Source organism: Phocoena sinus, chromosome 1 (genome assembly GCF_008692025.1).
Source record: "Phocoena sinus isolate mPhoSin1 chromosome 1, mPhoSin1.pri, whole genome shotgun sequence".
Lineage (NCBI taxonomy): Eukaryota > Metazoa > Chordata > Mammalia > Artiodactyla > Phocoenidae > Phocoena > Phocoena sinus.
The window spans coordinates 157,837,458-157,850,452 of record NC_045763.1 but is presented as its reverse complement, the minus strand read 5'-3'; the positions used below and the strand labels follow the sequence as shown (position 1 = coordinate 157,850,452).

The 12,995-nt window shown below is 37.0% G+C and overlaps 1 protein-coding gene across 6 annotated transcripts in view; it reads right to left on the bottom strand.

The window, feature by feature from the left end:
• SDCCAG8 (SHH signaling and ciliogenesis regulator SDCCAG8) overlaps positions 1–12,995 on the bottom strand; it is a 262,756-nt gene that overhangs the window by 179,377 nt on the left and 70,384 nt on the right. For all 6 annotated transcript variants that reach the window (XM_032643294.1, XM_032643360.1, XM_032643209.1 and 3 more), the window contains exon 10: positions 2,084–2,236. In XM_032643294.1, coding sequence (XP_032499185.1) covers positions 2,084–2,236 — 153 coding nt within the window. The remainder of the gene's footprint in view (positions 1–2,083; positions 2,237–12,995) is intronic.

Genomic DNA, 12,995 nt, shown 5'->3' with positions numbered 1-12,995 from the left:
GCAGAGGTTGTGGGGGGATAAATAAGGTGATTACCATCTAATGGCTGTCAACTTTCTTTGTTAGGGAAGTAAGGCTCTCTGCCGAGAAAGAGGGGAGAGGTGGTATGGTAGAGAATTTGAGGGGAATAAAACTGATTTGAAATAGTCCTTGAAAAATGTGTCTTAGATACCAACACTTCCCACCTAGACTACTATAATTACCTCTCACCTGATCTCCAGGGGTTTATTCTGGTCCTGCTTCAAATCTATTGACAGATGATTTTTCTCAAATATAAATGGGATCACGACACTGCCCAATTTACTGCCATTCAATGGTTTCCCTTCACTTTTGGATAACATTTAAAACCTTTCACATGGATTTTAAGACCATTCATGATTTGGTCCTTGCATACTTCTCCAAACTCATCTTCCACTACTCTGGCCCTTACTTCCTATGCTCCAGTCACCTGAGCCCTCTCTAAATTCCTAGAAAGTATGATGCTTTCTAGCTTCAGAGCCTTGGGAGTGTTGTTTTCCTGGGTCTGAAACTCTTCCCCTCAACTCTTCACCTGACCACTCCTACTCAACTCTTTTGAGCCTCATTTGCAAAACCTCTTTCTTAGGAAAGTCTTCCATGACTGCCCAGACTAAGTTATATTTGCCTGTTACACATTCTCATGGTACCCTGTACCGTACCTTCATGCCTTTATCATAGTGGTAAAAACTCATTTGTGGAAGTATGTGTTTAATGTCTACCTCTCCCACAAGTCTATAAACTTCATGACGTAACTGCATTGGTCCTGTGACTACCACATTCCCAGGACCTCCAATTAATATCTGTTGAATCCTGAATGAACGGGAGAGAGAGGAATGCATAGGAGGACTGCTAGAAAGCACCAACAGAATGGTGGACATTGAACCATAAGTGTATGGTGGTGTCATCTGCAAGATTATAGGATTTTTCTTCACTAGCTGAGATCACCAATCCAGGTCAGAGAATGTAGATAACTAGACTGACCTATAAGTAGGTTTTGACAGGCACAATTTTTTTAAAAAGGATAAGAAAACGAGGGAGTTTATCTTGGCTCAGGTAAGGTAAGACTTAAAACTCATTGGGCAGAATTTGTGATTTTTCTCTTTATATAGCCTTAGGCTTACACACTGCCTTGCACACGGCAGATACTCAGTAGATATTTGCTGAATGAGTTAATTACCACATGTTTAAGACAGCATGTAGGTATAAGCTGTGAGCCTGCTTTGAAAAAACAGAACATGTAACCATTGTTTGGGTTACTTGAGGGACCCCATCTTGCTCAATTTTATTCAACTGTAGCAACCTTAAAGCTAGGTTCCACTAAACTCTGTATTCTAGCTTGTTACTCTTTTTCAAACACTGCCCATCTCATGTTATCTGTTCCTTTTGACTCTAATTTCTCCCTTCCATGTATTCATCTGGTTATAGTCATTATTCATCACGTAATTTGCTAGAACCTATTTTGTACAGAGTATACCATCACTTTTTGTTTTGGTTACTTGGTTTCTTACAAGTGTTGTACCTTCTTAAAGGCTAATTTAGGAGTGAGGGATGAAATGGGGGAGTCATCTCTCCTTGATTTAACCAAGCTTGAAATAAAATCTGGATATCTGCAGAGCACCTGCTCTCCTCTGACAAACAGAAAGGGAATCAAACAGAATGGCAGGATTAGAGTAAATTTTACATTTTCCTGTCATGAAATCTAATTGATTATTTTCTTTGGAAAGGTCAGAGAATATAACTTTTATTGAGAAACACATTGAAGAATAGAAAATTTTTATGAACTCTAAGTTATAAGCAACTTGACTACTTAAATGGTTTAAACATGTAAGATCATTCGAGGGAGGCTCAAGAGGGAGGTGATATGGGGATATATGTATACTTATAGCTGATTCACTTTGTTGTACAACAGAAACTAACACAACATTGTAAAGCAATTATACTTCAATAAAGATATTAAACATTTTTTTAATAAAGATCATTCAAGAATTGCAACCTGCAGACTCATCAATTATATCACCACAAACATTTCTTCTGCAATGTCGATAACAAATTGAACCCTTTAAATACCTTTGAGCCCATGTCCTCTCTTTCTTTTGTTATTTCTCTTTTCATCATCTCTTTCTCAAAGGCTCTTTTTTCTCGCTGAGATGCGAGTTCTTTCTCAAGTCGCTCTGTCTGCCTCTCCAGTTCATTCTTCAACTGTTCGCACTGGATTAAAGCCTGCCAGAATAAGACAGAGTGAAATGGGACCTTAGAATTTAGAAGAAATGAGAGGGAAATAAGACAATTAAGCTTTGACTTTATTTAAAATAGTTACAACTCACTGTAAAGTCAAAGTAAAGAATATTTTTATATTTGTTTGTCAACACCACTTACTGATTCATATGTTACATGTATTCAAATGTTACATGTATTCAAATGTATTTTTTCACATATTTCAGTTTGCACAATTAAGGCTATATTAACTAATCAACTAAGAAAATTCAGGTAACAAACCTTGATAAGGGCCACAGAGGAGTCTGAATTTTATAAAAGGGGATCAGAAAAACCAAGTGTTCTAGTTTTTCCAATTATATATCATGTTTATACTACAAGAAATATATAAGTATCTAATTTAACTGATTTTTCATCTCGACATGGTTAAAAATTATTTGTACTTTAAATGATAAACAGATCAAAATTTTAAGATGAGATGTATTTATCATTACATACAGGCATTTACTGTTTATATAATAACTGAGCTTCCTTAAATATAAGTACGATAAGATTTGGTTCACTCTCCTTACACACCTAACTAAAGTAAAAACTAGGTAATAATCAAGTTTAGATAAGGAAAGACTCAAAACAGCATTTACTACCTAGTTTTGTAAAATGAGAAGTGTTATATTTCATTTCTGGCAATTTAAAAGTCGATAATTGTCCTTTAGTTTAAACTTCCCACTCTGAATTTCCATAAGTAAATTCTCTCTAACTTCCTTTTGGCTATATTTACAATATCGTTATGCATAACACACAATAATAAACTAAATTCAAAATCTCAAGAAAAAAATAAAATTAAGGTGCTTGACATAGAAAATCTGAGTCATACTATGGTGTCTTAGTCTCATCCCAGTGGCTCCTCATTATATCCTCCTCACTCAAACTCTATTGTGTTCCCCTGAATTGAGAGAAAGAAACTCAAGTCTCATATGACTTATATACTATGTAATTATAAAATGATAGTCACAGTTGTTGTTAATGGAGATGGAAGCAGTCTCAGTAAGCACTGTAAGCTCTATGCATTGCTATGCTTCCCTCTGGTGAAAGCTATAATAAATATAGACAATAAATATCTAGGATATGTGAATTTTCTTCTTTTTATCATGAGAGCATTAAACCCTAATTTCTTTCACACTCTTCTGGAAATGTTCTATACTCCTAGGCATAAAAACTGAGGATAAAATGCAACTGTCCCAGATTAACCGATAAGCAAATAAAATGCCTGAAAAAAGATTCTCCTAGGGAGTTAGTCCCAAGTCCAATTCTAGTTGAAAATGTCTGGAAAATAAAATTTTACATTGGATTTTAAAAGAAATGGAAAAGCATAATTTTTCTATAATTTAAACCCTTGGAGCTTGAAATACTATGAATTAGAGATTTTTGCGCTTCAGAACACAATTGCTCTTGTGTAAAATATTTTTTATGAACCTAATAAAAATGTTCATAATGTTCACTGATATATGAATATCATGAAAGACTAAAATGATTATGGAATACAAACTAATACATTTAATCAGAAGGTTTTTCATTGAATAAAAACTCAGGCATCAACCTTATTAGGTACAGGAACAGTGGAAGGAACTGCTGAAAATCAGGCTAACATGAAGAGCAACTAAAGAGTCAATTCAAAGAATTCAATCAATTCAAGAACAAGGAACAGTAAATGATCCTGACAGGTAAGAGGCCTAACGCTAAGATAATATAAACAAAAAGCACAAGGGAGAAGTTGTAAATCACTTAAACAAAACCGTTGCTGGAGCCTTGGTTTCATGGATGGCCTTCTATGAGGAGTACACACCACTGAGAGGTGATGGTGAGTATGAAAGCAGTAACGAAACACTGAATAAAAATATTAGGTTAAAAACTGGATATTGATCACTCTCGGTTTGTAGCCAATGATTCCATATAAAATAGCTTTTGCTTGTTTTGATTTTAATATATATGTCTGGTCACAATGAAGAAAATATTAAGTAACATTTGGAATTAGAAAAGTCATTTAATCTTACAATGGTCCTCATATACAAGATTTGGGTTTACTAAATAAATATTTATACATTCCTTCCATTAAAGCTTTGTCTTTTAATTCTAAGACTTACTCTCCTAGTTTTCAGAATCCCAGATGACTCAGTGCTCCCTGATTATATGCCATATAATCATTCAGTAAAGGCATATAACCGAATCCTCAAAGACTATTGACCAAAAAGTTGGTTTGGGTTTTTCCGTAAGATGTTTGGCCAACCCAATTAACTGATGGATCTTCACAGGTGACCAAGTTAGTTTGGGATCTGCGGCGGCCATTTCTCCTAGTAGTTCCCAAGGTCGTGGCTCCTTTCTTTCCCTGAGCACAATCCCTTTCTTAGTGGAAATGGCTGTAGGTCTTGGGGAGTTGGGGATTTACACAACCCTCACCCTCCAGTAGACTCAATCTTCAAAGGGCCTTTTCTCTTCTGGGAAATTTATTTGTGGTCATTCTTTGTTGGCCACAGTAACACATTTTTCAAGACATAATTTATTGGACTTGATATTCCCAGTCCTGGTTTTATTAAACCAAAAAGTATGCATTACTATCTTAATGGAGTCAAAACATTTTCCAAAATAAATTTGTACCTGGTCAACTCAATTCTTAAAATAGGGAAACTCTTTTAGGAAATATAAAAGTCCTTCCCAGGTGCTAAGGTTAGGTTCCTAGATATCCTTGTGATCAAAGAATTCATGATTATAGGATTAAAGAATTATGAGGAATAATAGAGTCCACACTTACGAACATAAACTTAAAAATTTATGAAAATGCTTTCATTTTTATGAAACATAGCCCACAACATAAAAATGATTTTCAACATGTTTTAGGCATTTAATTTACAAATAATGCAAACTATTGATTATTAATTTATAAACTCATCCTTACTAGGAACCTATCAGTCAGTCTATCCCTATTTCCCATTTTCAAGATATTTATAATTTGTTTTTGTCTTGTGGAAGATAGTGTACATATCAAGAAACATTGTATTCTACATTTATGCTTGCAATCAAATGCTCAAGGCTTTTCTGATTTTCCTTTTACTTCGGGTTTCTAATTCTTGCTTTTCTGATTCTGCTGTAGTCTAAGGAAAACAGTAATTTGAATACTTAAAAAGGAAAAAAAAAGTTTGGGGGGACATTTATTCAAACTTCTGGGTTGGTATTTTTTAAAAAATGTTTCTTCAGGGCTTCCCTGGTGGCGCAGTGGTTGAGAGTCCGCCTGCTGATGCAGGGGACACGGGTTCGTGCCCCAGTCCGGGAAGATCCCACATGCTGCAGAGCGGCTGGGCCCGTGAGCCATGGCCGCTGAGCCTGCGTGTCTGGAGCCTGTGCTCCGCAATGGGAGAGGCCACAACAGTGAGAGGTCCGCGTACAGCCAAAAAAAAAAAAAAATTTCTTTAGAGGATTATCTCATTATAGATATGCTCATGGGAACATCATGCCAAAGCCAACAATTTCCCTTCCAATAGAGGCAGGCAGGTCTAAGGCCCAGTTAACCTTTTTATCTTGTAGCTTTACCAAAACATCACTGCAAAAACCTCTACTTTTCTACCTTCATTTATTCCCAGGTTAATTTTTTTCTCCCTTTTAAAATTATTCCCAGTTGTAATGACTTGCAAATTTCAAAGAAAAACAAAAACATTTATTGATCACTTACTGTGTGCCATATACTTTCCTAAATGGCTTACATGGATTAACTTATTTAACTCACTGAATTTTAAGTGGCTTTTATCACTCTGTTGATAAGAAACTGAGGCTTTGAGACATTAAGTAACTTGCCCAAGAGCACAGACCTAGAAAGTGGCAGAATAGGGATTTGATCCAAAGAAGTTACACAACTGAATCCAGGCACGGCACTATAATTTTCTCATGTTATAGATTTATTTTCTGATAAAATTCTCAGGTGTTTTCATTGCCACTGTAAAAGTACATATAGTCTGTCCTCCTTATCTGGAGGTTCTGTATTCACAGTTTCTGCATCCAAGGTTTCAACCAGTCACAGATTTCTGTCCTGGAACCAATCCCCCATGGATAAAGAGGGAGGACTGAATATGATATGACATGATATAATACAATATTAATGTAATGTAATGTAATTGCTTCTACTTATTTAGCATGCAATATGCAAAATAGAACACTAGGTGGCAACAAATGTTAAGGAACTATAAGAAGAAAGTAACCATTTCATAACTCAGTAATAAAGTAGTTGGTTTTAAAATTAAAATATGTATGCTGTTTCACTCTTTAATCTCAGAAAGCAAAATTCCTAATACTTTTTTTATACACCTTTATTGGAGTATAATTGCTACAATGTTGTGTTAGTTTCTGCTGTACAACAAAGTGAATCATCTATATGTATACATATATCCCCATATCCCCTCCCTCTTGAGCCTCCCTCCCACCCTCCCTCTCCCACCCGTCTAGGTCGTCACAAAGCACCAAGCTGACCTCCTTGTGCTATGCAGCAGCTTCCCACTAGCTATCCATTTTACATCTGGTAGTGTATATATGTCAACGCTACTCTTTCACTTCGTCCTAGCTTCCCCTTCCCCCTGGCGTCCTCAAGTCCATTCTCTACAACTGCGTCTTTATTCCTGTCCTGTTATTAGGTTCATCAGTACCATTCTTCTAGATTCCATATATACACGTTAGCATATGGTATTTGTTTTTCTCTTTCTGACTTACTTCACTCTTTATGACAGACTGTAGGTCCATCCACCTCACTACAAATAACTCAATTTCGTTTCTTTTTACAGCTGAGTAATATTCCACTGTATGTATCTGCCACATCTTCTTTATCCATTCATCTGTCGATGGACATTTAGGTTGCTTCCATGCCCTGACTATCGTAAATGGTGCGGCAATGAACATGGTGGTACATGTCTCTTTTTGAATTATGGTTTTCTCAGGGTATGTGCCCAGTAGTGGGATTGCTGGGTCATTTGGTAGTTGTATTTTTAGTTTTTTAAGGAACCTCTATACTGTTCTCCATAGTGGCTGTATCAATTTACATTCCCACCAACAGTGCAGGAGGGTTCTCTTTTCTCCACACCCTCTCCAGCATTTATTGTTCATAAATTTTTTGATGATGGATATTCTGACCAGTGTGAGATGATACCTCATTTTTTTTTTTTTTTTTTTTTTTTGCGGTACGCGGGCGTCTCACTGCCGTGGCCTCTCCCGTTGCGGAGCACAGGCTCCGGACACGCAGGCTCACGGGACCAGCTGCTCGGCAGCATGTGGGATCCTCCCGGACTGGGGCACGAACCCGTGTCCCCTGCATTGGCAGGCGGACTCTCAACCACTGTGCCACCAGGGAAGCCCTCATTTTGGTTTTGATTTGCATTTCTCTAATGATTAGTGATGTCAAGCATCTTTTCATGTGTTTGTTGGCAATCTGTATATCTTCTTTGGAGAAATGTCTATTTATGTCTTCTGCCCATTTTTGGATTGGGTTGTTTTTTTGATATTGAGCTGCATGAGCTGCTTGTATATTTTGGAGATTAATCCTTTGTCAATTGCTTCGTTTGCAAATACTTTCTCCCCTAATATGTTTTAACATACCTTAGAGATAAAAACTGCCAGACTTGGCACTGCATTTTGTAAACTTCTTAGAAATCAATCCTTGAATTATTACTAACTCAGTGAAAAATAGATTTACAATACACAGTAGCCTTTCTAGTTCTTAACCACTAAGATTTTAAAAGCACTAATTACAAAAATTCATACTAATATTTAAAGCTAATAATTAACTTTACTTCAGTTCAACATTTATTGTACAATTAATATGTAAATGGCCATGTGAAGAATACAATGATAGATGTCACAGACCTGGTTTTTAAGGTCTTTTGGTGGAGAGGGCTATGTAAACAGCCACAAAAATTATACACAGCTCACTAGGAATACAGAGAAGGAAGAGATTAATTCAAACAAGAAGGTGCTGGGGAAAACTTCCGAGAAGACTGCCATCTGAGTTGCCCCTCATAGAATGAATAGGTACTTCACAGATGGATACAGTGCAGGAAAGTACAACATGAGCAAATTCATGGAAATAGTCAATTGTAGGTCACGTTATAGAAACAGTATAGGTTATATGAAAACTTGTAGTGAAAGATAAGGCTAGAAAAGTTAGAGTGGGATCATATTGTGAAAGATCTGGAAGGTCATGCTAAGGATTTGTCTTATTCTACTGCAAGAAGAGAGCTGCCTGAACAGGGAGAGTTACAGTTTAGGAGAACTTTGGCAGCAATGTGAAAGATACACTGGAATTGAAAGAGACCTGAGGGAGACCAATTAGAAGGCTATTGCAATAGGCCACATAAGAGTATGTAAAGACTTGAACCAGAGCAGGAGTATAGGTATGGAAGCTGCAGGCATAACTTAGTAGGGGTTTTTGAAGATACGGTGAGAGTCTGATAACTGATTGGATGTTGACAGTGAGGAATGGGGAGGACCCACGATATTTTAAAGGTTCCAAGCCAGGGCTGTTGGTAAAATGATAATACCATTATCTGAGAAAAGAAAATACAGAAAATTGTAGAAGGAAAAGGAGTGATAGACAGTAAGGAGGAGAGAATTTACAATTTGGTGGTGTAGAGTTTCAGATGCTAATGGCATATCATCCATAAAAGAGGTCTAGTAGAAGCAAGAAATGTAGGTCTGGGGCACAGAGGAGTTCTTAGAGCTAAAGGCACAATGTGGAGGTGGTCAAGTGAGGGGGAGACACAAAGTCCTGGAAATTAGGGCAACATGGCTGGACAGCTAGGAACTGACTGAGGAACGTCTGCATTCCAGGCTTGTGGAAAACAAGTTAAAAGACATGTGGAAGAGTAGACAAGAGCAATGCAAAGAGGACCCACAGAGTGAAATATCAGATTAATCAAGGGGAAATGATGATATGTTATGCTAGTACAGTTAATGTCTTCCTGGAGTTGGGTCAAATGAGGACTGAGATGAAGTCACTGGGTTTAGTAATCAGGAAGTGACTGGTGACCATAATGTGACCAATTCAGTAGCATGAAATCAGACTACAATTTGTTAAAAGACTGACTGCAATGTGTTCAGAAGTGAATGGAAAGCTACAAAGGTAAAAACAATGGAGGATGAAGGATGGAAGATACAAGAAAGATGTGACAACAAATGTCTCAATGTCCCTGAAACCCTAGAAGTAGGAGATATCAAGAACTTAGAGAGATTCATCTTGGGAAGTAAGAGGACTAGATAAGAAGGAAAAAAATGAGAAGATACATTTGAGGGATAAGAAAGTGTTGATGAGGCTCTTGTCAGTTGGTTGTGATCTCAGTAAAGTAGGTCAGCTATTGAGAGTGAGGTGCTAAGAGTGGAGTTGGGAAAGTGAACAAAGTGGCATTCCTGTCTAGTCTAAAGTACATGTGGTAGGGAGACCTTCAAGAAGGTGGAGCAAGATGTGGAGATCACCTTCCTCCCCACAAATACATCAGAAATACATCCACATGTGGAACAACTCCTACAGAACACCTATTGAACACTGGCACAAGATATCAGACTTCCCAAAAGATGCCCTCAGGCAACATACACACAGAAGCGGGGCCAAAGCGAAAGCTGAACCCCAGGAGCTGTGCGACCAAAGAAGAGAAAGGGAAATCTTTCCCAGCAGCCTCAGGAGTAGCAGATTAAATCTCCACAGTCAAGTTGATGTACCCTGCATCTGTGGAATACCTGAATAGGCAATGAATCATCCCAAAATTGAGATGGTGGACTTTGGGAGCAACTGTAGACTTGGGGTTTGTTTTCTGCATCTCATTTGTTTCTGGTTTATGTTTATCTTAGTTTAGTATTTAGAGTTTATTATCATTGGTAGATTTGTTTATTGATTCAGTTGCTTTCTTCCTCCCTTTTTTTTTATATATATAGATATATTTTTTTTCCCTTTTCTCTTTTTGTGAGTGTGTATGTATATGCTTCTTTGTGTGATTTTGTCTGTATAGCTTTGCTTTTACCATTTGTCCTAAGGTTCTATCTATCCGTTATTTTTCTTTGTTTTTTATATAGTTTTTAGTGCTTGTTATTGATGGATTTGTTTTTAGGTTTGGTTGCTCTCTTCTTACTTTCTTTCTTTGTTTTATTACTTTTTAATTTTTTTAACTTTTAATAATTTTTTATTTTAATAAAATTATTTTATTTTTCTTTCTTTCTTTCTTTTTTTCCTCCCTTTTCTTCTGAGCCACGTGGCTAACAGGGTCTTGGTGCTTCAGCTGGGTGTCAGGCCTGTGCCACTGAGGTGGGAGAGCCGAGTTCTGGATATTGGTCCACCAGAGACCTCTCGGCTCCATGTAATATCAAACAGTGAAACCTCTCCCAGAGATCTCCATCTCAATGCTAATACCTAGCTCCACTCAACGATCAGCAAGTTACAGTGCTGGAAACCCAATGCCAAACGACTAGCAAGACAGTAACACAACCCCACTCATTAGCAGACAGGCTGCCTAATATCATAAAAAGGTCACAGACACCCCAAAACACACCACTGGATGTGGTACTGCCCACCAGAAAGGCAAGACCCAGCCTCACCCACCAGAACACAGGCAAAGTCCCCTCCACCATGAAGCCTACACAATCCACTGAACCAACCTTAGCCACTGAGGGCAGACACCAAAAACAGCAGGAACTATGAACCTGCAACCTGCAAAAAGGAGACTCCAAACACAGTAAGTTAAGCAAAATGAGAAGACAAAGAAACACACAGCAGATGAAGGAGCAAGGTAAAAACCCACCAGACCAAACAAATGAAAAAGAAACAGCCAGTCTATCTGAAAAAGAATTAGAGTTATGATAGTAAAGATGATCCAAAATCTTGGCAATAGAATGGAGAAAATACAAGAAACGTTTAACAAGGACCTAGAAGAACTAAAGAGCAAAGACACAATGATGAACAACACAATACATGAAAAATTCTCTAGAAGGAATCAATAGCAGAATAACTGAGGCAGAGGAACGGATAAGTGACCTGGAAGATAAAATAGTTGAAATAACTACTGCAGAGCACTATAAAGAAAAAAAAAAAGAGAAGAATTGAGGACAGTCCTAGAGACTTCTGGGACAATATTAAACACACCAAGATTCGAATAATAGGGGTCCCAGAAAAACAAGAGAAAAAGAAAGGGACTGAGAAAATATTTAAAGAGATTATAGTTGAAAACTTCCCTAATATGGGGAAGGAAATAGTCAATCAAGTCCAGGAAGCTCAGAGAGCCCCATACAGGATAAATCCAAGGAGAAAAACACCAAGACACATATTAATGAAACTATCAAAAATTAAATACAAAGAAAAAATATTAAAAGCAGCAAGGGAAAAACAACAAATAACATACAAGGGAAACCCGAAAAGGATAACAGCTGACCTTTCAGCAGAAACTCTGCAAGCCAGAAGGGAGTGGCAGGACATATTTAAAGTGATGAAAGGAAAAAACCGACAACCAAGATTACTCTACCCAGCAAGGATCTCATTCAGATTTGATGAAGAAATTAAAATCTTTACAAACAAGCAAAAGCTAAGAGAATTCAGCACTACCAAACCAGTTTTAAAACAAATCCTAAAGAAACTTCTCTAGGCAGGAAACACAAGAGAAGGAAAAGACCTACAATAACAAATGCAGAAGAATTATGAAAATGGTGATAGGAACATACATATAATTACCTTAAATGTACATGGATTAAATGCTTCAGCCAAAAGACACAGAATGGATGAATGGATACAAAAACAAGACCCATATATATGCTGTCTACAAGAGACCCACTTCAGACCTAGGGACACATACAGACTGTAGGTGAGGGGATGGAAAAAGATATTACATGCAAATGGAAATCAAAAGAAAGCTGCAGTAGCAATTCTCATGTCAGACAAAATAGACTTTAAAATAAAGACTATTACAAGAGACAAAGAAGGACACTACATAATGATCAAGGGATCAATCCAAGAAGAAGATAAAACAATTGTAAATATTTATGCACCCAACATAGGATCACCTCAATACATAAAGCAAATGCTAACAGCCATAAAAGGGGAAATTGATGGTAACACAATCATAGTAGGGGACTTTAACACCTCACTTTCACCAATGGACAGATCATCCAAAATGAAAATAAATAAGGAAACACAAGCTTCAAATGATACATTAAACAAGATGGACTTAATTGATATTTATGGGGCATTCCATCCAAAAACAACAGAATACACTTTCTTCTCAAGTGCTCATGGAACATTCTACAGGATCGATCATACCTTGAGTCACAAATCAAGCCTTGGTAAATTTAAGAAAACTGAAATCAAATCAACTATCTTTTCTGACCACAATGCTATGAGAGCAGATATCAATTACAGGAAAAAAAACTGTAAAAAAATACAAACACATGGAGGCTAAACAATACACTACTAAATAACCAACAGATCAGTTAAGAAATCAAAGAGGAAATCAAAAAATACCTAGAAACAAATGACAATGAAAACACAATGACCCAAAACCTACGGGATGCAGCAAAAGCAGTTCTAAGAGGGAAGTTTATAGCAATACAATCCTACCTCAAGAAACATCTCAAATAAACAACCTAAACTTACACCTAAAGCAGTTAGAGAAAGAAGAATAATAAAACCCGAAAGTTAGCAGAAGGAAAGAAATCATAAAGATCAGATCAGAGATAAATGAAAAAGAAATGAAGGAAACGA